Source organism: Hyla sarda, chromosome 6, assembly GCF_029499605.1.
Source record: "Hyla sarda isolate aHylSar1 chromosome 6, aHylSar1.hap1, whole genome shotgun sequence".
Lineage (NCBI taxonomy): Eukaryota > Metazoa > Chordata > Amphibia > Anura > Hylidae > Hyla > Hyla sarda.
In genome coordinates, this window is record NC_079194.1 from 172,338,619 (window position 1) to 172,365,846 (window position 27,228).

General features: G+C 43.0%; 1 protein-coding gene across 1 annotated transcript in view; it reads left to right on the top strand.

Annotated features, from left to right (window-relative positions):
- Window positions 1-26,600, top strand: part of GPI (glucose-6-phosphate isomerase) — a 27,855-nt gene extending 1,255 nt beyond the window's left edge. Inside the window, exons 2-18 of the mRNA XM_056525816.1 lie at window positions 3,558-3,648; window positions 4,885-4,953; window positions 5,862-5,981; window positions 6,054-6,137; window positions 6,225-6,371; window positions 7,859-7,930; window positions 9,587-9,631; window positions 9,806-9,859; window positions 10,351-10,411; window positions 10,586-10,629; window positions 13,384-13,536; window positions 13,611-13,740; window positions 14,128-14,204; window positions 15,917-16,045; window positions 23,181-23,256; window positions 23,390-23,456; window positions 26,149-26,600. Of these exons, the coding sequence (XP_056381791.1) occupies window positions 3,558-3,648; window positions 4,885-4,953; window positions 5,862-5,981; window positions 6,054-6,137; window positions 6,225-6,371; window positions 7,859-7,930; window positions 9,587-9,631; window positions 9,806-9,859; window positions 10,351-10,411; window positions 10,586-10,629; window positions 13,384-13,536; window positions 13,611-13,740; window positions 14,128-14,204; window positions 15,917-16,045; window positions 23,181-23,256; window positions 23,390-23,456; window positions 26,149-26,272 (1,543 nt within the window). The 3' untranslated portion in view covers window positions 26,273-26,600. The remainder of the gene's footprint in view (window positions 1-3,557; window positions 3,649-4,884; window positions 4,954-5,861; window positions 5,982-6,053; window positions 6,138-6,224; window positions 6,372-7,858; window positions 7,931-9,586; window positions 9,632-9,805; window positions 9,860-10,350; window positions 10,412-10,585; window positions 10,630-13,383; window positions 13,537-13,610; window positions 13,741-14,127; window positions 14,205-15,916; window positions 16,046-23,180; window positions 23,257-23,389; window positions 23,457-26,148) is intronic.
- Window positions 26,601-27,228: the final 628 nt, after the last annotated feature.

A 27,228-nucleotide genomic window follows, 5' to 3' on the forward strand; every position in this document is an offset into this window, starting at 1 on the left:
AGCAATAGACATGAGTGTATTGGGAATAGGTTGTAAGTAGAGATGAGCAAACTTACAGTAAATTCGATTCGTCACGAACTTCTCGGCTCGGCAGTTGATGCCTTATCCTGCATAAATTAGTTCAGCTTTCAGGTGCTCCCGTGGTCTGGAAAAGGTGGATACAGTCCTAGGAGACTCTTTCCTAGGATTGTATCCACCTTTTCCAGCCCACCGGAGCACCGGAAAGCTGAACTAATTTATGCAGGAAAAGTCATCAACTGCTGAGCCGAGAAGTTTGTGACGAATCGAATTTACTGTAAGTACGCTCATCTCTAGTTGTAAGCTCCGGGAGGAAGTGCAGTATTGCTTATATGGTTCTACATCAGTGTTTCCCAACCAGAGTGCCTCCAGCTGTGGCAAAACTACAACTCCCAGCATGCCCGGACAGCCAAAGGCTGTCCGGGCATACTGGGATTTGTAGTCTTGCAACAGCCTGAGGCACCCTGGTTGGGAAACACTGGCCTACTTCACAAACAGGAAATGAATGGAAGTTACCAGTTGGCAGATAGCGGCTGAGATCTTGCAAGTTGTCTTGACAAACACTGGGAAGGACTTTCCTACTGCTGGTTGTGTCACTGCTTCTTTCCTCATGTGCAGTGGTTGCGCTGACACACCAGTGTTGTAAAATGTGGTTATTCTTACAATGTGGCAATGTAACGTGAGGGTGTAGGAAATCTGCCATCTAGTGGCCGGTGGTGATATGCCCCATTACATCTGGTACTAAGCTCTTGGTTTCTTGCATTCTTCTGGCACTAAACGGGGTTGCATGGATATACATATTATAATGTGTAGGTAAACAAATGGCATCAATGTGGATCACAGCAGGGTAAACACTGTGCAAGCAAATGATAGAACAAGGGTAAATAAAGTGCTTGATTACTACCTGCTAATGTATTGCATGTGTTTGCAGTATGGTTGCATCTGTTGATGCTACTTGTTTTGTATACAGTTATAAAACCTCTAATAAACTATAAAAGGGAGTGTGTGTGTGTGTGAGATACACTTTAAGCGTACCTGGCTGATCCCACAAAAAATGTTACAGTACCTAATCTTGACCATGTACCATATATACTCGAGTATAAGCCGAGGCCCCTAATTTTACCCCAAAAACCCAGGAAAAGTTATTGACTCAACTAGAAGCCTAGGGTGGGAAACGCATCATCCAGACCCGCTTCATCATCACCACCTGTCAATCCCTTCATCAGTGGTCTTCAACCTGCGGACCTCCAGATATTGCAAAACTACAACTCCCAGCATGCCCGGACAGACATTGGCTGTCCGGGCATGCTGGGAAATGTAGTTTTGAAACCTCTGGAGGTCCGCAGGTTGAAGACCAATGTTGGGGTGAGCTGGTCCGGGCCATCTATGCTGAAGGGACCGTCCGGTGGGGATGGCTAGTCGTTGTGGGCATCTCCGAAGCGGAGAAGAGGGGGGGGCCCACGGCCCACCCCCCGGTGAAAATGGACAGCCTGCATGACTAACCATCTCCACTGGACTGTCCCTGCATCATAGATGGCCTGGCCCAGCTCACCCTAACTTCCCGCCAAGGGGAGGGGAGTACAAAATAAAGAGGGGGGGGGGGGGGGGGCTGGATGATTAAGGCCGCAGTGGTCTTCAACCTGCGGACCTCCAGATGTTTCAAAACTACAACACCCAGCATGCCCGGACAGCCGGCTTGCTGGGAGTTGTAGTTTTGCAACATATGGAGGTCCGCAGGTTGAAGACCACTGATGAAGAGATTGACAGGCGGAGAGTTCACTTGAGTATAAGCCGAGGGGGGGCGTCTTAGCACGAAAAATCGCGCTGAAAAACTCTTAGGCTCAAGTATATACGGTACATCAAATTTTTATTTCTCTATTACCTATAGTTAATATAAAAATACCCTTTTCTGCTCATGCTTTGACACACACTAACCCTGATTTATATTTTATCAATTCTAATGTCTTACTGGCTCACACACTGCTTTCCCTACTTATCCTTCCCTCAGTTTATTATATTTGGCATAACCTTGAGTTGAGGCTTTGTTGCCCCCTGATGCTGTGGTCGGAGATCACTTGGCAGAGGGACAGCTGTGGGGAAAAGTCTAATCTCTAAGCTACAGTTTACACAGATAGGTTGTGGCCTACTGTAACCTTGCGCTATCACATGGAGGAAGTCGCCTACTTGCAGTAGGCATTGAATGGGTTAAGGCCGGCACGTTGACATAGGAAGGAGTAGCATAGTGTCAAGCTTTTCGGCTACCAGCGAGGATATAGCGAGGGGGGGGGGGGGGGGGGGTTGGGTGTTACTCACCGAGCGGCAGGAAGAGGCTCTCCCGCATCGGCTCCCGGCTCACTCCTTCCCCCCCCCCCCCCCCCCCCCCCCCATGAAGCTCCTGTCCTGGGTGCCTCCAGTTGTTTTACCACTACAACTCCCAGCATGCCCTGACAGCCAATAGATGACGTGGTGCCTGCTGGGGAAGTCTGCCTGCTAGTGAGCACACTACCAGGCAGACTAAATGCCACTTTTAAAATAGTAAAAATGAAGGCAGGGAGGGTGTTGTGGATAGAAGGCCAATAGGCAGGGACAGAAAAAAATGATGGTGGGAGCTACCCCCTTTTAAGATTTTTTTTTTTTTTTTTTTTTTTTTTAATAGAAGTAATTTACAAATCTTTCTAATGTTCTGGCACCAGTTAGTTAACAGGCCTCCCCTCCCCAATCATAAGGTAATGACATATCATAGTAAAATACCATCCCTTTTAGAAGACAGGACTAACCCTTTAATAGCCAGATTATCGCTATTAACACTCTAAATGCTGTTCTCAATTTCAAATCCAGACTGACACTAGGCCAATTAGTATGCATCATGGCGATTGTAGTGTATAATATGCACTCAGAAGTAATCCTGGGGCCCCTGGTTTGGGACTAGTGATACCATCCTACCAGAGTGTAAGGGAGAGGAGTAGAAAAATGAGCCAAACCTGGCACATCTCCCACTTTTGATAAACTTTTATTGAAGGTACATTGCATAGCGCTCCACATCAGAAAGCGTTTGGTACGAACTAGAAACGTGAAGTATGTGAACACTATAAAAAAAAATACTTGAAATCATGTGAAGTACTACTCAATGGAAATTTATTAATAAAGTCCATCAAAAGTGAGAGACTCACCAGGTTTGGCAAAATATAATTTATTTAACTTTTACTGCACTATTGCCGTATCCTCAGATCCAAGGTGGCTGACCTGAACCTATTCTTTATATGCCTATACAGATGTGCTCTCAGCACAACAGCCTACAGTAAGCATAACCATGGAATTATCTGCCATATTGCCCTCTGGTGCACTAGTAGCGTGCTCTGTTTTCAGATCTATATATTATATATTACAATTTTTTTTTTTTTTTTTTTTTTTTTTTGAGTGGATGTATGGGGATCCAATACTGGCCTGGTTGTCTGTATGAAGAACATGGGACTGTGTAAGCTGCCAGGTAATAAGAATAAGCTTCATAAGCCTAATTTTATTTTTTTTCTCTCCCACAGCAAGACCCTTGCCACTGGAGAAGGAGACGTTTTGGTGGATTACTCCAAGAACCTGATCACTGAAGATGTGTTCAAGCTGCTCATAGAACTGGTAATGTATCAGCCCTCGGCTCTTGTGAGCTGATCCAGTAACTACTTGTGAGTGGTTACCTTAGCCTTGGTCAATGAGCTGAAATGTTCAGTGCTGCAGTTAGTATAAGGGTATGTTCACACGGTGGAATGTCCATGCGGAATTCCACCTGAATATCTTGGTGTACTATACTGACCATTAGAGTTGATGGCAGAGCTTGGCCATTGTGCCCCTTTGTGTTTACTCTGCCTTGCTGCTATCTCATACACTTGAAAAAAGGCACAAGCAAAAAACAGTGCACACCCTGAAAACATCTAGAATGTACAATTTAAGTGTTATTAATTATGTCAAGAAACCTGAGGCTACTCCACACCGGCTCACAAACCATAATGGTTCATGGTCAGTATTGCACAAAGCTAACAATTGGACACATAGACATTGTATATGCTACATAAATACCCAAATATACCATATATTGCAAAATATTTAAATAGTCAGGTGTAATAAAGTGCTATGTCAAGAGGGAAAAAAGCAGATGTATAAATCCTGTCCCACACTCTGCCGATGAATATTGGCAGCCCACAGATGAGGTGCCCAGGAGGGACTTGAGTGGCACCCCACTTAACAAATGAGTGGAGCCCGTACTTCTCAGTAACTAAAATGGTCTGTATCTCTTGTATGATCTGTAGTGCAATCCATGTGGCAAGAAAGAAAATGGAAAGTGAATTTCTTAATTCTATTAAATGGTGCAAGAGAGGAAGAGGAACGTTGCAAGAAGGCCACAAATTCCTCTTGCACTTAAAAGAAACATCCAGCAAAAGCAACTTAATATGATTTTTAAAACGCATCTACAGGGTCCTCGCTTTTAGCTGTAGTCCGCTAACTAAGCAAAGTGGTCATGTTATTTGTGCTCAATGACACTGGGTCATTCGGGGTTACAAAATGAAAAAGATGTCCTTGCTGCTGATGTCTTCTATATATAATAGACGTCAGCACCACTGGCAGAATGATTGACACCAATCCAATGGATCACCATTAATCTGGGCAGCTGTTATAGAATCTCTATACTGTGCCTCCTCACGTCCAGGCTGCAGTCTTTATATTGTATGTGGTATTCTTGACAGATTGTGTGTTGGGGGGGGGGGGGTTGCACTTCAGCATTTAGTTAATCTGCTTCTCTTATGGGGAGGGGGCACTTGTTGCAGGTTGTGACCTTACATGTGGCTCAGACTAACACTCTATTTTTACATCTTCTAGGCCCAGTCAAGAGGTGTTGAGGGCGCCAGAAAGCGCATGTTCTCAGCAGAGAAGATAAACTTCACTGAGGTAACTGTAACCCATTCACTGTCATACTCTACCCACTTCATGTCTGCAGAACACTACTGTACAGGTTAATAGTAAAAATACAAGGTACTAATGGCTGCACCACCACCGTTCACACACTCCTACAGCATCAGATTATGAGGTGAACATATTTGTGCCCTAATGGAATTGAGGACAACTGATAAACAATATACATTTCCAATGTCCACAATGACATAGCTGCTGGATTTAAGGAATTATAAGGAGGGAGAGAGATCAAGATCTAAGATATTGCTAGAACTAGCATGACTTTGTATTTTTCCCCTGTTGTACTCGTAGAAGGGCAGTGATCCTTGTAGAAATAGCAGGGTGTGGACCCAATGGTTTGTCTGGCAGCAGAAATGCAAGTTCACCTGAGGCTGCATTTTCTATAGAGTGGGTGGGTTAAGACTCTCCTTAGGTGTGTCCTGTTTGATTTCTTTCACTCAATGCCAAGCTCCTGGCCTAAGTTTTTGCATGTAGTAACTTGTATGAAATGGTGTGGTCTTGTGTTTATTTATTTATATTTTCTGGCACAGTTGTCTTATCGGTGCCAAGTTATTCAATTGTACTGGTCTCCAGCATACGACGGAGAAGATAAGAAATGCAGTGTATCTAGTGACTGAACTTGATCCCCTCTTGGGGAGCGTTCACGCGCTATTACTTGCAGCAGGTTTCCTGCTGCAAGTTACGGAACAATTGATTTAAATGGGTCCACAGACATTCCGCAATAGTGTCAGATTTGCGGACTGTCCTTAGACCCATTCAAATGAATGGTAGTGTTCCCCACAGTGGGAAACCTGCTCCTAGTTACTAGCTTATGAACGCGCCCCCCCCCCCCCCCCCCCCCCAAACCAGTTCTTACAGGTTTTAATCTTTCCTTTTACCTCCAGAACCGTGCCGTACTGCACATCGCTTTGCGCAACCGTTCAAACACTCCTATACTGGTGGATGGCAAGGATGTGATGCCAGAAGTCAATGCAGTCTTGGAGAAAATGAAGACTTTTTGCCAGGTATAGTTTGGTCCTAGGCACCTGTGTTCCTCCTGGAACTTGGTCATGTGACATATATTCTTATTGCTTCAGAAAGTGCGCAGTGGAGACTGGAAGGGTTACACTGGGAAGGCCATGACTGATGTGGTGAATGTTGGAATTGGTGGCTCTGATCTGGTAAGGACTATTATTCATTCTATTTTTTTTTTTTTTTTCTTTATCAAATAAACTGACCACTTAGAAGCACTAACTGTCTTATCCCAGGGTCCATTGATGGTCACTGAGGCTCTGAAGCCATACTCCAAAGGTGGTCCTCGGGTCTGGTTTGTATCCAACATTGATGGTACCCACATGGCCAAAACCCTAGCAGAACTCAACCCAGAGACCACACTCTTCATCATTGCATCCAAGGTAATAACTTATGTGATCTCAGCAGTGCTTTTGGATAAATGCACACTTTTGCTGTAAAGCTGCAAGGCAAACCTTTAATGGGTCATGGAACTCTTTCATTGCTGCATATCTGCAGCAGTAGGGTTTTTGCGGATTTTGACTTGGCCATTATAGTCAATTGGTGGGTTCAGCAATAAACAATCCAATGAGCTTAAGAAAAGACACTATTAGAAAGGTCTGTACTCTTCTGGTAATCGAACATGGGTTTTCTATGAGCCATTCTGCAGAGAACCTGTGTAGTGAGGTCTTAAAGGGGTACTCCGCTGCTCAGTGTTTGGAACAAACTGTTCCGAGCGCTGGAGTCGGTGGTGGGAGCTTGTGATGTCATAGCCCCGCCCCCTGACATCACACCCGCCCCCTCAATGCAAGTCTATGGGAGGGGGCATGACAGCCGTCACACCCCCTCCCATAGACTTGCATTGAGGGGGCAGAGCGGGGCCATGAAGTCACGCGCTGGGAGCTATAACCTGTCAATTCTTCCAGAATTCAGATAAGCATCAAACATTTTAAGTGCTGAAATGACTGTGAAAATTGTCACGGAAATATTATTGAAATCAATGGAAGTCTGATACCAGGGAGAATCCACACGAAATTTGACATGAATCCAAATTCAGCATGGATCCTACCTGAAGTACCTCATCCCCTTACTGGGGCATAAGCCTCTGCTTGCTTGAGGTTGGTCTGTGTACCTGACATACTGTACCCTTCTGATAGTTTTTGTAGTGCATATTAAAGGGTTAATTCATATTTACTTGGCAGGCTTATGTGCAAAACGTATAAAAGCAAATCTGTAATGACTTTGCAGATTTTTTTCTTTTTTTGTAAAAGAAGGGTGTGGCTTCTGGCATAAGAACATTCATGAACGAAATTTTTATTTTGTATTACGGTTTGTAAGGAACACTTGTCAGATTTTTAGATCTCTATACAGGTCAGATTTAAAGAATCCCAGTGTCCTCCCTGTCACTCCCCTCTGGCCTTCTGTACAGCTGAGGCCCTAATTGTACCTTGCCTGAGTAGGTCAGTGCTATGTACGGTCTATATAACCTCTGTAGTTAGAGGTCAATGGGAATGTGAGAACGTTTGCTGACCAGATCATGGCACCATCAGACCAGTAAAGAACATGACATATGCCACTAGCCCACACATCTTTCTGCCTGTAGTATGCATAAATATATTTGGACCCTACTATATTGATGTGACTTAAAGCCCCTGGGTCACAATTTAAAATGTGTACAAAGAGCCCAATTAATATACTGATGCTCATGGTGGCAGAGAGGCATGTGTGGCTGTCCAAGGACCCGGTTGCCTCTGCTATCTTTACCTACTTCCCAATTGCAGGTCTCAGCCATATACGGTCTGTGGACTGCTAGCAAATACTTTTAGGAAGGGCTTTTACTATTTCAAAGAAATTATTTCAGCAAGTCTAAACTGGTTTTTCTTATCCCAAGACTTTTACCACCCAAGAAACAATCACCAATGCCGAAACTGCCAAGGAGTGGTTCCTGAATGCTGCCAAGGATGTGAGTAGATGTGACATCGGAGAAAAAGCGGCATGGGGTAACATTTTGGTGCAATAGTAACCTGAAACTACCATATATAGGGCCAGCTGCACATGCCACCGTTTTGTAGAAAGGAATCCACAGGTTTGTCTTTAACCCCTTAACGATGCAGGACTTAAATGTATTTCCTGGTGAGGTGGTACTTAACGCACCAGGACGTACATTTAAGGCCTAAGCACTACCGCAAGCATCGGAGCGATGCCCGAAAAATGAACGGCAGGTCCGGCTGCTGATCGCAGCCAGGGACCCGCCCGTAATGGCGGACACCCGCGATCCTGCGGATGTCCACCATTAACCCCTCAGATGCCGTGATCAATACAGATTAAAGTGTTTAAAAAATAAAAAATTTGAAAACACCCTCCCCCAATAAAAACGTAAATTGTCCCATTTTCCCTATTTCACCTCAAAGTGTTAAAAAATATTTTATATACATATTTGGTATTACCACGTGCATAAATATCTGAACTATTAAAATTAAATGTTAATGATACCGTACGGTGAATGGCGTGAACGTAAAAATAAAGTCCAAAATAGATGCGGTTTTTTTTTACGTTTTATTCCCAAAAAATAAAATGGATTAAAAGTTTTATATAAGCAAATATGGGATCAATAAAGTACAGATCACAATGCAAAATGAGCCCTTATACGGAAAAATGAAAGTTAAAGGTCTTCAAAATAGGGGGATTTTAAACGCACTAATTTGGTTAAAAAGTTTATTTTATTTTTTTTGGCCCAACAGTAATAGAAAACTGTTATCATGGGTATCATTTTAATTGTATTGACCCAAAGAATAAAGAACACATGTCATTTTTTTCCAAATACTGTACGGCATGAAAACAAAACCTTCAAAAATTAGCAAAATTGATGTTTTCTTTTTAATTTCACCACACAAATATTTTTATATTTTTATTTTTTTTGGTTGTGCCATATATTTTATGGTAGAGTAGTGGCATTACAACGGACAACTGGTCACGCAAAAAACAAGCCCTCATACTAGTCTGTGGATGAAAATATAAAAGTTATGATTTTTTGAAGGCGAGGTGGAAAAAACAAAAACATAAAAATTTAATTGTCTGCGTCCTTAAGGGGTTAAAAACCCCATCCACATAAGGTGGAGGGGAGCAGCTGCAACTGTCTGTAAATCTGCATCTGGGTCTAGCTTTGGGTTGGGGTCACACTAGTAAAAAATAAAAATATGCAGAATGTCTGCACAAAACAGACACTTCACACATTTGCCCAATCTGGTGACCGCTAGGACTACCCGGAAATGTGCAGTCTCATAGACAGCAATGCATTTCCTTGCAGACTCCTCAAAGACGAGGCTCTTCTAGTCTTTGTGGACAATGGAATCAGAATTTTTATGGCAGAAACATCTGGCGCGGGAATTCTGTCATGTGAACAGTGCAGCAGAATCCCAATGAAATCAATGGGACACTGCTGTCACATTCAGCAAAATATCCACCATGTGAACATGCCCTTGAAGGGTTGGCTGCAGTGGTCACAGAACAATACATTTTTGGCCATGATAAGAAAATTGCCTATGTATGTAATGTGATAAATGCATGACAGCTAAGAGCAGTGATGGATAAATGAATAATCTCACTTCTGTTCTTTCAGCCATCTGCAGTGGCCAAGCACTTTGTTGCCCTCTCTACCAATGCAGTAAGTGTCCTGATTGTTCTGTCCCATAGGTCAGCACTTTCCTGCATTCATCTCCCCAGCAGTTGTGAAATTACAACTCCCAGCATGCCCTGGCAGTGGGTTCTGCTAGTTTCACAACAGCTGGAGAGTGGTGCATTAGTTAACACTGTACTTACACTTCTCTTCTCTTTACAGCCAAAAGTAAAAGACTTTGGAATTGACACGGCAAATATGTTTGAATTTTGGGATGTAAGTATTGTGTGTGTGTGTGTGTGTGTGTGTGGGTGGGTTTATCTTGGGGTAAAGTTGTTACCCCATTCAGCTTGATGATCAGAAATTAACTCCTAATTAAATAAACTCATAGGTTTGCTGAAGCTTGAGAGCCACCATTTGGAGACCATATTCTTGCCACCTCATGGACTCCACTACTACAGTAATCAGTGTCCCTATATGACATTCCTTGCACTGTACAGAACCTAGGCTGCAGACAGCTGGCTGGTAACTTGAACGGTCCCTGCTGTGTTATTCTGGGGTCTGACCTTTCCAGTGACCTTTCTTGCCATTTACAAGGTGGCTGCTCTACTGTACACTTAAAAGTCATTTACTAGTTCAATGTCAAGAAATGTGTGCTTGGTGCTGACCTCTGTTACAATGCTAGTCAAGCTTTGGGGTTTTGTACTGAAAGAAATAAAGGGGCAGAATATATTAATCAATAACTATTTACCATCTCTTCCCTGTAGTGGGTCGGAGGTCGCTATTCTCTCTGGTCTGCAATTGGTCTCTCCATTGCCCTCCATGTTGGTAAGAGTATATGCAGATACAGCGCTTTTCTTTTATTTATTTTCTCCTCCCCCCCCCCCCCCCCGACCTCTTTATTATAGACCTTCTCCTATTTGCTTTCTGCTTTGATAGACCCCCTGGCTATCTTTACATGTATTTGAGATTATATTCTATATAATTTGATTTTTTTTTTAGGTTTTGACAACTTTGAAAAGCTTCTTGCTGGTGCTCATTGGATGGTAGGTCCAGTCTTCAGCTTGTATGCAAAACACGAAAATGTGCTCTCTTACAAATAACTGTCAGCTGAATGCCGTTCCCATTGAAAATAACTGGTTGGGCATCAATGGGCAGAGACTGAAGTTTTAAGTATTAGTGTAAGCCCCAAAGAACAGAACCCCCCCCCCCCCCCCACTGATCATACAACAATGTCAAATCCTAGCTATATGCCATTGCTTCATAATTTGGGACTATCCCTTTTTAACCTGTTGGACGTAGGGTGCTGGTAAGTGATCTTCACTGGCCTTCTAAAAGTTCCAAACTACAGCTCTCAGTATGCCCAGACAGCTAAAGGCTGGGAGTTGTAATTTTGCAACATCTGGTGGGCCAGTTTGGAGACAACTATGTAGTGGCAGTTTGGAGACCACTACTTAAAGGTCTAGAATCTGTTCTTCCCCAGTTGTTGCATAACTACAACTCCTAGCATGCCTTTCAGCTGTCTGTGCATGCTGGGAGTTGTAGCTTTGCAACAGCTGGAGGCACACTGGTTGGGTAACACTGAGCTAGTCTGTTTCCTAACTCTGCCAGAGGCTGGATCGCACAGGCTGTGGTGTGTGTGTGTGTGTGTGTGTGTGTGTGTGTGTGTGCGCGCGCAGCTAATCAGGTCATACTGTGCTGCAGTACAAATGTATTGCAGCATAGTATAACCTGTTAAAAAATAAGTTCTTCAATAAATGTTAAAAAAAAATCCTTTCCCAATAAAAGCGCTGTATTATCATCAAAAACACAAATCATATACATAGGTATTGCCACGTCCATAATGACGTGTATTATAAAACTATATTGTAAATTATCCCGCACAATGAAGGCCGTAAACTTTTATTTTATTTTTTATTTTTTTTTAAAGCGCAAAATTCGCCAAATTGGGTACAAATAACGGAATAAAAAATCAAAAGGTAGCACAAAAATGATACCAATAAAGTACAGCTCATCCCGCCAAAAAATAAGCCCTTACTCAATGGTGTCGGATGAAAAATGTTACGGCTGTTGGAAAATGAATGGCAGAAAATAATTTTACTCAGAAGGAAAAAGAACATAGAAAGCTACATATAATGGGTATCGCCATAATCGTACCCACAGAATAAATCTAACATCACTTTTACCGCAGTGTACACAATAAACAAAATATTGTGAAACTTTTTTGTAAAAAACATAATATAAAAAAAATGCTGCATGTGTCAACAAAAATGCACCACTTATATAAAGTACAAGATGTCGCAAAAAACTCTCAGAATCGCTCTGTTCAGAAAAAGCGTTCTAAAGTTATTACCATTTAAAGAGACACATGTCAAATAAAAAAAGCCTGGTCAATGAGGTAAAAAATGGGTCCGTCCTTAAGGGGTTAACACTAACATGCTGGTGTTGCCCCATACTTTTTTCGAGAACTGAAATGCCCAATGTACATTTGAAGCCTAAATTGGTGATTTGCACAGAGGTGGCTGCTGGTTACAGCGGTTCTGACATGAACGCAAAAAAAAACCCACATGTGACCCCATTTTGGAGACTACACGCCTCATGGAACCTAACAAGGGGTATAGTGAGCCTTAACACCCCACAGGTCTTTGACTAATTTTCGTGAAAGTTGGACGTGAAATATATATTTTAATTTACTCCCCTGAAATGCAGGTATTGCCCCCAAATTTTTCATTTTCACAAGGTGTAATAGGAAAAAAACCTCCCAAAATTTGTAACTCCATTTCTTCTGAGTAAGGAAATGCCCCATATGTGGATGTAAAGTGCTCTGCGGGTGTACTACGTGGCTCAGAAGAGAAGGAGCGCTATTAGGCTTTTGGAGAGAGAATTAGGCTGGAATTGAAGGCAATGTGTGTTTACAAAGCCCCCATGGTGCCAGAAGAGTGGACCCCAACCCCTCCACCCCCCCCCCTCCACATGTGACCCCATTTTGGAAACTTTACCCCCTTGTTACATTCTGTGAGGGGTGTAGTGAGCATTTACGCCCCACAGGTGTCTGAGATTTTTTGAACAGTTGCCCATAAAAATGAGATTTTTCACTTGCACAGCCCTCTGTTCCAAAGATCTGTCAAACGCCAGTGGGGTGTAAATGCCAACTTTTTGAATACTTTGAGGGGTGCAGTTTTCATAATGGGGTTGTGGAAAATTGCTGCTATACTTTGAAGCCCTCTGACTTCAAAAAGTAAAAACGTGTAAAATTTCTGATGCACACATAAAGATAACATATTGTATATGTGAATCAACATGTAATTTATTTGGCCTGTCCCTTTTCCTTACAAGCAGAGAGCTTCAAAGTAAAAAAATGCTTTTTTTTTTTTTTTTTTTTTTTTTTTTTTTACTTTTCCTGAAATCTTTGCATTCTTCACCAAGAAATATTTACGATTTACCCCTAAGAATGTCACAAAACTCTCAGAATCAAATTTATAAGTAAAAGCGTCCCAGAGTTATTAATGCATAAAGTGATAGAGGTCAGATTTGAGGAAAAAATGCTCCCATCCTTGGGGTCATAATGGGCTCTGTCCCCAAGGGGTTAAAGGAATTTCTCATAAGGTATATCCTGCTTTTTAGGTCTGAAATTGTTGCTTAGAAAAGCTGAACTAATAGACAAGTGTTTACACCCTTCTGTGAATTGGTTGTGGTGACATCTCTCATTGGGATTCCTACTTGGGAAGACTTCTTCATTCAGAGTGACGTAATTTTATCAACATCTCTTCTGCCATAATGAAAATGAACTTTTATTCCAGGACAATCATTTCTACAATTCACCTCTGGAGAACAACATCCCAGTCATTCTGGCTATGCTGGGAGTCTGGTACATCAACTTCTACAACTGTGAGACTCAGGCCCTGCTGCCCTATGACCAGTATATGCACCGTTTTGCAGCTTATTTCCAGCAGGTCTGTAGTGTGCACAAAGCAGATTTACTAAAAACCTCTTGGTAGGCAATGCTTATAAATCATTTCCCTTGCAGGGAGACATGGAGTCCAATGGTAAATACGTCACAAAGACTGGAGCACGTGTCAACTACAACACTGGGCCTGTAGTGTGGGGGGAGCCTGGAACCAATGGACAGCATGCTTTCTACCAACTCATACATCAGGGTAGGTTCTAAATTATTTCCCATTGTAACTGCTACTCCAATAAGTTCCTGCACTTGATCACATATATTACTGAATAATGCTTAAATACCTAACCTGGAATGGTATAAGCAGGGCTCAGGTCCTGCAGGAATTCTACAGCTAGTTGTACTAGAAATGAAGGGGAAGGAGGACATGGCTGCTCTAATGGGACCTTGAGTTATTTTATGCTTCTCAGTCTTAATTGTAATGTTGACAAAATAGACTCATAGTAGAGAAGTTAAATACTAATTTTTATTTTCGAGGTAAGTGTACCTTTTTATAAAGGGGTTGTTCTATTCCTCATGCAGAAATGGTTTCAGTAAGTCACCGCTAAACACAACCGAACGCAAACTGTTCTCTTCACTACAGGCACTCGTATGATCCCTTGTGACTTCCTGATACCTGCACAGACCCAAAATCCAATCCGTAACAAGCTTCACCACAAGGTAAGATGTAACTATATTACACATATGGAATATGCAGACCATCAGCTTGAAACACTATGAAGCCTTTCATTCCTCATGTTAATATGCTCAGCCACTGTTCACTCTGCCCAGCAAGTGACGAGAGTAAATGTAGGTGTCAGTAAGTGCTGCATTTATTCTACCCTAGAACTGGAACTTGCTGCAAAGACCCCCCCCCCCCCCCCCCCCCCGCTATGGTGAACTGTCTAAACATATTAACATGGTCCTTAGTTCAGTTGAATTGGTGCCATGTACAGATCTTTCCGTGACCACTGCAGGAGGAATGTGTTGCTAATGTTCAGACTAGTTGCCCTGTGGCAAATGGCAAGCTTTTATTTAGAGAAGGAATTTTCTTAATATTTAGGGTTTGTTTAAAGCTGTTGGTCGTGGTGTTTGAAGCTATATCTCACTACCTAACTGGTTAATAGATGGAATAGCTCCAGTTACTTGGAGGACCAGGTCACTCGTAAATTTTGGAAAGCTGAGCTGGAGAGGCATGGTTTAAGGCAACAGTAGGATCAGTGTTGCAACTGCAGAGCTTCTGTGCATGTGCAGTTTTGTTACCACAGGTTGCCTTTGGAACTAAACCAACCTACCTCTATTGTGATCTCTCCAAAATGTTTATAAATTTAGGGTAGTAGAGCTGTTATAAGTAGCTAAAGCTATATGACTTACAAGTTTTGACTATATATGTATGTATGTGTGTGTGTGTGTATGTATATATAGATAAATGATATTTTCACTGTAATACATAAACTTAGGTGCACCACTGTGGTAGATGTAAACAGTGACATATGAATAACCCTCAAACTGATGCTAAAATTGAGACCTTAGCCAGTATATCCTTATATGAAGGACATACCTGAGCCCGCACACCAACACCAAGGTCCCATGCCACTTGAGAAACCTTGGCATTGGTGTGCGGGCTCAGGTATGTCCTTCATATAAGGATATACTGGCAAATGTCTCAATTTGACATCAGTTTTGAGGGTTAGCTAAGGTCATTGTTTAAATCTACCACAGTAGTGCACCTATATTGTGGCACTTGTAGTCCGCTGCAGGCATCCCCCATTGTATGCATTTTTTATGCTGGGGATTGCCCATGGCAACGGACCACAAGCGCAGGATCTGCTCCCCCAGCAGAAATACCCAACTGCATCTGGGGTTGAGCATTTCCTGCCATTTGAAACAATGTTTTTCTTGTTGTACAATATCACTGCTAAGAATGCCCAATAGTTGCACCCCATGTTACCCATATAGTGCTGCTGCTCTTGTGAAGCGTGGGAGACTTATGTACCCTAAAGTAGCTGAAATCTCTCTACTGACACCGCACTTGTTAGGTCTGGTTAATATGTTGCTTATTCAATTCATTAAACAACTTCTTGCTGTAACTTTTTGCTCCTTCTAGTGAAATGGCTAGTCACATCAAGGTACTATTTCATCCTAGACTATACATCAAAACTGTACAAGTGGCTTGTCTCCGTACTAAAATGCATAAAATTAAGGTGTTGAGTAACCGGGGAATGAATGGTTCAGGCAAATTGTAACCATAATCAGCTATTGTTGAGGCTAGTGGTATCTAAGTTTTTATTTTATTTTTTATTTTTTTTCTATAACTACAGCTCTAATACTACTGTTCAGGTTAAGATCGTTAAGTTACTATTTGGTCCGTTTCATTCCTTTATCCGCACTAGATCCTCATGGCCAACTTCCTAGCCCAGACTGAGGCACTTATGAAGGGTAAATCTACAGCAGAGGCAAAGGCTGAGTTGCAAGCATCTGGACTGTCCGGAGATGCTCTGGAAAAGCTGCTTCCACACAAGGTAAATCCAACTTGTATATCTTTTGGTTTGTCCTCTAAAACAGATGTACAGCTAAATGTCATGCACTTGTGTTTATAAAACCTCCAAGTTTTATGAAAACCTAATCAATAAACTGATACTGTGTACTGCAAAAATAGAGAAACAGAAACATAGCTGCCCATCCACCATTTGTATTTTGATCTACTTGCTTCTCAGCATAATTTCAAAAAGTACAAGCCCTCTCGCCACGTCAAGGCCACCTAGTCAGAGTGGGTCCCGAACCTAACACTGGTGTAGCACCGGGCGGAAACTACTGCCTATGAAACACCATGCCCACTAGGGGAATGACCCTGTGTCCAGGCAGCCCCACCAAGCCCCTAACAACCTGTTAGTTTTTTATATTATGCTGAAAAGCAAGTAGAACTAAATACAAATGGTGGATGTGCGGCTGTGTTTCTCTATTTGTGTTGTACATTTGTAATCTCTCTCCTTCCATGGCCAGCACTCCACTCCATCCATTCGGCCCAGGCACTTTTAATTAGCAGGAGACTGCATAGGGGTTTCCTTCTTACGTACATTCTCCTAGCCCTCTGGTAGGGAGCACATGGTAAGTGTTCACACTGGGGATGCTTTGTCTGTGGGGTGGTTAGGCCCAGAGCCAGGGGCTTGGTTGGGCAGCAGTGGGGCTGCCTGGCCACTGGTTCATGCCCCCTGTGGGCTTGGTATCATGGAGGCAGTGACTGAATACTGTTAACTTAAAGGGGATAACTAGCTGATCTTTATGGTCCCATTCAGGATTTATGGGACTCCCAAACATAGATTTCAGCACCTGGCAATGTTTGAAGGGGTCATAGATACCAGAGTAGCAGTTGAGTCTGCATGCTGATGCTCTAGTCACCCAGGGGATAGGATTCTGTTCTTGTGGTCAGCAGTAGTCTGTCCTGTGGACACTTCCTGTGCATATGTCCAGGGGGGGTCCTGAGAACCACCACCCCCATGTTGGCGATTCCGGGTCAGTCGGGTCTCCTGTGACCTGGAAAATCAGGAGTGACCAAGACACCCCCAGTCCCCCTAAAGGGATAGGAGTTAAGTGGCAGGGGTACCACCCCTCCTATCCCTGCTATTGGTCAGTCAAACAGCTGTCTCGGCATGCTGGGAGTTGTAGTTGCATAACTACATCTCCCAGCATGCCCTTCAGCGATCAGTACATGCTGGGAGTTGTAGTTTTGCAACAGCTGGAGGCACACTGGTTGGAACATACTGAGTCAGGTAACAGAACCTAACTGAAGGTTTTCCAACCAGTGTGCCTCCAGCTGTTGCAAAATTACAACTCCCAGCATGCAGTCTATCAGTTCATTCAACAGCATTTTAGGGGAAAAATCTAAATTCATTTACACATGCAACTTTAACAAAGTCATCAAACACATGTGGGGTGTTAAGGCTCACTGTACCCCTTGTTATGTTCCCTGAGGGGTGTAGTTTCCAAAATAGTATACCATGTGTGGGTTTTCTTGCTGTTCTGGCACCATAGGGGCTTCCTAAATGTGACATGCCCCCCAGAAAGACTCACTCTCCAAAATCCCATTGTCGCTCCTACCCTTCTGAGCCTTGTAGTGCACCCACAGAGCACTTCACATACACATGAGACTTCCTTACTTGAGAAATTGGGTTACACATTTTAGGTTGATTGCTCTCCTTTTACCCGTTGTAAAAATTCAAAAACTGGGTCTACAAGAACATGCAAACTGGTCCCTGAAAAATTCCGATTTTTTTTTTTTTTTTTTTTTTTTTTAAATGTGAAAAATTGGAAAATTGCTGTTGAACTTTGAAGCCCTCTGTCTTCCAAAGGTAAAAACTTGTCAACTTTATGATGCAAATATAAAGTAGACATATTGTATTTCTGAATCAATATAGAACTTATTTGGTATGTCCATTTTCCTTTATAAGCAGAGTTTCAAAGTAAAACAATTTTCAAATTTTTCACCAAGAAATAATGCAACTATCGACGAAATGTTACCACTAACATAAAGTAGAATATGTCACGAAAAAACAATCTCTGAATCAGAATGAAAAGTAAAAGCATCCCAGAGTTATTAATTAGAGATGGGCGAACTTACAGTAAATTCGATTTGTCACGAACTTCTCAGCTCGGCAGTTGATGACTTTTCCTGCATAAATTAGTTCAGCTTTCCAATGCTCCAGGGGGCTGGGAAAGGTGGATACAGTCCTAGGAGACTCTTGAGCACCTGAAGGCTGAACTAATTTACGCAGGAAAAGTTTGTGACGAATTTACTGGAAGTTCGCTCATCTCTATTATTAATGCTTAAAGTGACAAGGACTCAGCCTTTTTTGCACATCTGACCAAGGTCTGAGTTCTTTTTAAGGGGTTAAATCAGAAAGTTTAGGTATTTTTTATTTTTTGTGTACAACAAAAAACACACATTAACTCCCCATTCCCCCCCCCCCCCCCCACTAAAGGTCCCTATGACAAGTGTAAACTATAGATCTGTGTCATAACTCATGTAGAAGTCTCCAAAGAGAGAGAAAATGAACTTTAGAGGACATAATAAATGTAGAATAACAAAGGGGAATAAACCCCGAGAAATAAAAAGATCACCACACAGTGAGGCAAACATGGAGCAGAGACAGAATGTGGAGACCCATGGAGAGGGGGACATAAAGACCACAGACTACACTGACAAATCTAGCAAGGGAAACACCAGTCAACTGATCAGATCATCTAGGGACACCCATCCCATGTAACTAGGCCTCCGTTGTATGCCCACCGAGTATGCTGCAAATCTGTAGATGCCAGCCCAGATGTATCAATCCAGGGTCCCCAAATAGACTCAAACCTTTCCATAACCTTCTGTTCAGTATAACCCCCCTCTCCAACCGAAATAACATGATTGAATTGATCTCTAAATTGAGTGGGAGGAGAGACCCTTAGCCAATGTTGAGCAATTAACTTGCAAGCCTGGTAGAGAATCCTACAAATACCTAAATACACCCCTGATCCCCATCCGGACCCTCCACATAGCCCAACACACATATAAAAATACAGAAGGAGGAAGTAGGATACCATAAACTCTCCTAATAAAATGTAACCCCTCACTCCAGAACTGTGTAAGATGTGTACAATCCCACATCACGTGTGATAGATGGGCACCAGACAGAGCAATGAGGACAACAGGAGTCCGGCCGAACTCCAATCCTATGAAGAAAGGCAGGGGTCCAGTACACCCTATGTAATAAGAACTGAGAGACTATGGGCCTTGGACACTGCCAGTTTCTGAGTCATAGACACCACCTGAGCCCACTGCTCATCATACAAAAGAGAAATCACCCCCTTAGTTGAATCACGAGTAAGCAAGCTGTCCACCACAGTTGAGGGGCCAATAGCGAAATTCTGGGCCCTAAACAACTGTGGCAGAGCAAACTCTTCACAAATCTGGCCAAAAGACTTCAACACCCCTGCTGCATATAACTAGGATAAAAACAAAAAACGCCTAGAGGACCAAAGGGAAGAATCGGGTAGAGCACGAAGCTCAGGCAGAGTAGGATTATTCCAGAGGGGAAAGTAGGTAATATAAGTAGTGTACTGGAGAAGAGATTTAAATTTCGCCCACACACCTTACATATGAGAGTAAATATAGGCACCATATCTGGCGGTCTAGCTTGAGCGGCAATTTCAAGCAAGTAAACAGTGGACCAGAGGTTTGGGGTGGGGGTGACCTTCCTATGGAAGTATGTGCTGCAGCCAGGAAGTAGAATTACGGATTAGGAATCGATAGACCCCCCCCCCCCTTCTTCCTTACCACTCTGCAATGTCTCAAGACTTATTCTGGCAGATTTACCATTCCATTTAAGTTCCTGATAGAGGGACGGAATTCTAATAAAATATTTCATGAGAATCCAAATGGGAGAGTTATGTAACACATAGAAACTGTGGCATAAATACCATCTTGATTAGATTGGATCTACCTGCCATCGAGAGAGGGAGCTTACACCATGTGACTACCTTACAAGCACTACGATCTACTAGAGGTACAAGATTAAGAGCAATATAGCTAGAGGGAGGCCATAATCCTAATACCCAGGTATTTGAACGGAGTCCCTACTGGGTTGCCCCCCTGGCAACATCTGGGACCAGTGGCAATGGGTCTAAAGGAAGTAGATTTATCCCAGTTTATGGTCAGACCTGAATATCCACCAACCCATTAAATCAAATGCATCAGCAGAGGAAGAGAATGAGCAACATCACCCTTGAAAAAAAGCCTATCAGCATATAGAGCTTGTGCGTTTATCAAGGGCACCATATCTGAATCCTCTAAACTCCACTGAATATCTGACCAACAAGGCCAGGGGTTCTATGACAATAGCAAAAAGACAGGTACAAAGGACACCCCTGTCGAAAGCCTCTACCTAAGGGGAAGGAGTGAGAAAGTAAACAGTTAGCCCTGATCCTGGCCCACGGAGCTGCATACAGTAACTGAATCTATTTCAAAAATTGAGGACCAAAGCCCATTTGACGCATCACTCAATGCGTTCAAAAGCTTTGGCAGCATCAAGAGAAAGCACAGCCCTACCAATGGCCCCCCTTCAGCACCAAATGTAGATTCAGAAAAAGCCGTCTAATATTATCAGCCGTGGACTTGCCAGGCAGAAACCCAGTTTGATCGGCATGCACTGGAGTAGAAATCTCCCCCAGCAACCAATTCGCAAGTACCTTAGCCAACAATTTACTATCCGAACATAACAATGAGATTGGTTGGTAAGAGCCCTCCAACAGTGGATCTTTTCCAGGCTTCAGCAATAGCACTCTAATAGCCTCTGACATAGAAGTAGGTAAGCCCTTTAAGATATTCATTGGGCAGCCCGTACACCCCAGAAAACTTCTTATTCAGTAAAGAACCCAGGGCCTCCACCAACTCCAAAGTAATGGACACATCTAAGGAATCTCTCTGGGGCTGCTACCAGGATAGAGGAAACAAATTGATCCGCAGCAGCATCATATAAGAATTTGAAGGAATACGTCTCCTCATCAAAGGAGACATCACACCGAGAATTTCAGTATCCTCCCAAACCATAGCCCCAACACTCAGACGAGGAATAGCTGTGTAACCCTGTTGTACCCCAATCTATACGTGCCAATAAACAGACAGTGCTTTTTCCACTTTGAAAATTTCGCTGCTGCTGAAAAAAAGCTTATTGTCCGCTATTTGCAGTTGATGTGCATCCAGTACAGAACAGACTGCCAGCAAGCCTGAACAGCAGACTGGTTCCCAAGGAACTCCCTCATCAGAAAGCACCTGCTATTGCAACGATTCCTGTATTTCTCAATTCTTTGATTTACATGTGTTAATGTCTCTATTGAACACTCCCAGGACAAAAGCCTTCCCGAGAATCCCACACTTCCCCATTGAAGCTGAACCACGATTGTCAAGAAGGCTTCAATATCTCCTACCAGGGTGTGGCCTATAGTAGGCACCTGAAGCCAGTACAGATTGAGCCGCCATAAGGACCCCTTAACTCTAGGACAAGTCAGTCAAGGTGTACATGAATAGGAGAGTGATCCGATAAATGGTGAGGGAGGTATTCCGCCACCCATGGGAAGATCAGCTCATTACCCAATGCCAAATCAAAGCAGGAATACTGTACACCCGTTGGATTACGCCTCCTCCAGAGATGAACCCAGCCTCCTCCACAAACCTAGTGAAACCAGTAACAGATACATTTGGGGGTAGAGGGGCCCCTATAGGATCTAAGGACTGATTTTAAAAGATTATTAAAATCCCCTACTAGAAGAATATACAAAACCAAAGGAAAACACAGAGGGGGGGGGGGGGGGGGAGTTAAATCAAATATGGCCACCGAAGTGGCAAAATTAATATGTATTAAATATATCCCCAGTTATAAGTATGCATATATTATATATTTCACATATTAACGTCCCAAAGTAACTCGTCACACCACCTTCTTAGGTAGCGTGCCCTATCAGCTCTGGCTCAGTTACAAAGTCTCAGAAGCTGACTGGGATTTATGCCATGCCAGAATTCTCTCCAGAAGGGAAGAGGACCCATCTGCAGACAGGAATGTGCTCTTGAATCGCCCAAAGTGCAAGAAAAAGTGCAAACGTGTTACACTAAAAGCGCACAAAGGATGTGGTCTATCGCAAGCCCTTCAATAGGAGAGTTCCACCCCCCCCCCCAACAAACCTTACCCTTCGCCTCAGGACCAAAAGTTACCTGTGAGGTTCCAGGTTCAATGTCTCTTTTCACCGAAGCTACTAAGGGACCACAAATGCTCCCGACATCCCCCTTGGCATTAGCCAAGGTATCTGCCCGCAGAACCGATGACAGTCGGTACCCTGCCAAAGCAGGAGTACCCAGGGTGTTTGCAGGGAGGTGCGGAACCTAATGGCCACACACCTCCCCTAGACCACCAGGAGGGACACGCAGAAGGGCTACCACATCCTGACAAATCCTGTGCACACAACAAAAATAAGTGAATGTGTGCAGATATACTGCCCGGACATCCGGCCGGATCTATAAACCTTACTCTGATCCTAGCCAGAAGGCCGGCAATGAAGAGGCAAGTGCCACAAGGTGAAGAGATCATGGTGCCCATAGTCCCAGTGAGTTTCGGCACCTCGGGGGTCACCACTCCCCAAGGCACTAAGGTACCTCGGCTCTAGACCCTCTCGGCCTCATGGCGAGACCCGGAGGAAACGGGTCACATTGGGGCAGCCGTAAGGCTGACTCCTCTGAACCAGCCACGGTACACAGACTCCCTACCATGCAGCACCCATCCCAACCAGCTCCACATTGGCGTCGCCTGCCATCAGCATGAAACTGATAACAGATACTACACTTGCTCTTGGCCAAAGGGCAGAGAAGCTGAAACAGTGGGGTTAAAGTGCTTAGCTTGAAAAAAGTAACACGTGCATGTAAACACAAAGTATGGGATGTATGGCAGGAGCCGGGATAGCACCACTCCAACGTACGATTTGTACGTAACCTTGATCTGGGAGTTAGAAGTACATCCGGCAGAGAAGAAACATAGGACACCACTCCGCTACATATGTTATGTTGTGTTTAAAACTTGCAGTGTATCACATTTTTTTATTTTAATTTTTTTTCTCTTCTCTCTCTAGGTATTTGAAGGAAACAGACCAACAAATTCTATACTGTTCACCAAACTTAGCCCCTTCCTCTTGGGAGCTTTAATCGGTAAGTGCCTTTTTTTTTCCTATAAAACACTCTTGTGTGTGTGCAGTGCCAGGCATCAGAACTGGACACAGATCTCTTTTGTTGGTGCTGAGAATAAATGAGACATCAGACTTTATTTTGCTTTCTCTTCTAGCGATGTATGAACACAAAATCTTCGTTCAAGGAGTTGTGTGGGACATCAACAGTTACGACCAGTGGGGGTGAGTTAACCTGTGTGAAGGGGGTATTTTGTCAGTGTGTTGTGGCATGTATTGCTTCTGCATCTCATTCAATTGAAAGCTTGTGTCTCTTAACAACCACAGACTTAAATGTACGTCCTGATTTGGCAGAACTTCGCGCACCAGGACGTACATTTACGTCCTGTGTATGACCGCGAGCATCGGAATGGTGCTCGCGTCATACACGGCAGGTTCTGGCTGCTAGCAGCAGCCGGGGAGCTGCCAGTAATGGCCGACATCCCCGATCGCGTGGATGTCTGCCATTAACGCCTCAGATACCGTGATCAATACAGATCACAGCATCTGCGGCAGTGCGGTACTTTGAACGGCTGATCGGATTGCCCACGGTGATTCGATCATCCAGCATGACTTTGGCTGTCTCCCAGGGTCTTCTGCTCTGGTCTGAGATCAAGCAGATCACCGATAATACTGATCGGTGCCATGTCCTATGCATACCACTGAACAGTATTAGCAATCAAATGACTGCAATATAGTCCCCTATGGGGACATAAAAAAAGTGAAAAAATCCCCCATCCCCAATAAAAATTTGTCAGTTTTTCCCATTTTACCCCCAAAAAGCGTAACTTAATTTTATTTTCATAAACATATCTGGTATCGCCGCGTGCGTAAATGTCCAAACTATCAAAATATAATGTTAATGATCCCGTACGGTGAATGGCGTAAACTTAAAAAATAAAGTCCAAAAATGCAGCTTTTTTTTTAGTCCCATTTTATTAAAGTTAAGGGATCATTTTTATATATGCAAAACAACTCCCAGCATTTCCGGACAGCCACTGACTGTCCAGGCAGGCTGGGAATTTAGCAACAGCTGGAGACACCCTGTTTGGGAATCACTGGCGTTGAATACCCCTATGTCCACCCCTATGCAAGCATTCATTTAGTCCTCAAATGCGCATGGCGCTCTCGCTTCAGCGCCCTGTCATATTTCAAGGAAACAGTTTAGGGCCACATATGGGGTATTTCCGTACTCAAGAGAAATTGCGCTACATATTTTTTGGGGGGGCTTTTTCTCCTTTTACCTCTTATGAAAACGATAAGTTGGGGGCAACATCAGCATGTTAGTGTAAAAATTTTATTTTCACAAGCCGTAAACGCAAAAAAAAAGACCCCCCCCCCCCCAAAAAAAAAAATTAAATTTAAATTGTAACGCAATTTCTCCTGAGTACGGAAATACCCCATGTGGGCATAAAATGCTCTGACGCACAACAAGGCTCAGGAGGGAGAGTGTATCATATACATTTGAGGTCTAAATAGGTGATTTGCACAGGGGTGGCTAATTGTTTGATTTTACAGCAGTTCTTACATAAATGCAAATACCCACGTGTGACCCCATTCTGGAAACTAAACCCCTCACGGAACGTAAAAAGGGGTATAGTGAGCCATAACAACCCACAGGTGTTTGAAGAATTTTCATTAAAGTTGGATGGGAAAATGATTTTTATTTATTTTTGTTTTTTTTGTCTTCTGCAAATGCTGGTGTTTCATTTTCACAAAGGAAAATGGGGGGGGGGGGGGGGGAACAACGACATCTCTTCTGAGTAAGAACATACCACATATGTGGATGTAAAGTGCTCTGCGGGTGCACTACAATGCTCACGAGAAGGAGCGCCATTGGGATTTAGGACCATGTCTGTCTGAAATTGAAGGCCATGTGTGTTTACAAAGCCCCCTTAGTGCCAGAACAATGGACCCCCCCCCCCACATGTGACCCCATTTGGAAACTACACCCCTCATGTAATAAGGGGTGCAGTGAGCATTTACACCCCACAGGTGTCTGACAGATCTTTGGAATAGTGGGCTGAGCAAATGAAAAATGTTTTTCATTTTCACGGACGACTGTTTCAAAAAGGGGTGCAATGAGTATTTGCACCCCACTGGCGTTTAAATTCTGTGAGGGGTGTAGTTTCCAAAATGGTGTCACATTTGGGGGTCCACTGTTCTGGCACCACATTCTGGCTTTGTAAATGCACTTGGCCCCTGACTTCCATTCCAAACAAATTCACTCTCTGAAAGCTCAATGGCGTTCCTTCTCTTCTGAGCATTGTAGTGCGCCAGCAGAGCACTTTATGTCCACACATGGGGAATTTCCATACTCAGGAGAAAATGACCCAAAAAATGTGTACCCCATTTCTTCAATTACCCCTTTTTGGAGGAAAAAGCAGCATTTTAGTGAAAGGGAAAAAAAATTTCATTTACACTTCCAACTTTAACGAAAAGTCGTCAAACGCCTGTGGGGTGTTGAGGCTCACTGTACCCCTTGTTGCCTATCTTGAGGGGTATAGTTTCCAAAAATTTATTTATTTTTTTTTTTTTTTCTGTCCTAGCACCATAGGGGCTTCCTAAATGTGACATGCCCCCCCAAAAACAATTTCAGAAAAACCTCTCTCTCCAAAATCCCACTGTTGCTCATTCCCTTCTGAGCCCTCTACTGCGCCCGCCGAACACTTGACATACACTTGAGGTATTTCCTTACTCGAGAGAAATTGGGTTACAAATTTTGAGGGGCACTTTTTTTTTTTTTTTTTACCCCTTGTAAAAAATAAAATAAAAATGGGCTTACAAGAACTTGCGAGTGTTAAAAAAAAGTGTTTTTTAATTTTCTCCTTCACTTTGCTGCTATTCATGTGACACAATCATTTTCTGCCTCCCTCAGTGTTGAACTTGGAAAACAACTGGCCAAGAAGATTGAGCCTGAACTGGAGTCGGATGCTTCAGTCACCTCCCATGACTCCTCTACAAACGGTCTCATTAATTTCTACAAGAAGCACCGAAGCTAAACATGGATAAAGCAACGAGTACCGCAGCTATGTGTCTTATGTCCTCTTTATAGCTTTCAGCAAATGGCACTTTCCTGACTGTAGTCTGTCCTTGTATTTTGTCCTTGATGTGTCTTATGGAAAGTAGTCAGTGGGGAATAGTATAAAGATTTGTCCTGTGCACCATAGATATAATTGCACTGTCCTTATGGCAGAACACCCACAGCCATGCTGTTAAGTCACTGGAGCCCAGGCTTGTGGACCTATGTCTCCCTGACACTTAAGTGTATGTTCTGTTTTGCACTGCTCTGTGCAAATAAGTTTGCTGAATAAACAATCACAAACTCAATGTGTCTGTCGTGAAAGTCATTTTACCCAAAAATCTGCGGAAAAATGGGAAAAAATCATTGTGCAACGAAATTGAAGAGAACACCATTTTGTAAATTTTGGGGGCTTCCGTTTCTACATGGTACATTTTTTGGTAAAAATGACACCTAATCTTTCTTCTCTAGGTCCATACGATTAGTGATACCCTACTTATGATTTTTTCCAGAAATACAACTAAATCAAACCTATATAACTACATGCAGGAAAAATGACACTTTTAAAATTGTCATCTTCTGACCCCTATAACTTATTTTTTTTTTCTGCGTATGGGGCGGTATGAGGGCTAAATTTTTGCGCCATGATCTAAAGTTTTTATTGGTACAATTTTTATTTTATTTTTTTTGGATCAGACTTTTTTGATCGCTTTTGAATTCGAATTTTTTTTTTTCATAAGTGACAAAATATGCTATTTTGGACTTTGGAACTCTTTTGCGCGTACGCCATTGACCCTGCGGTTTAATTAATGAGATTCTTTTATAGTTCAGACATTTACGCATGCGGCTATACCCCGTCTTTTTTTTTTTTTTTTATCTTAGGGAAAGGGTTAAATCACATAACTTTTTTTTTTTTTTACTTTTTAAAAAAAAAAA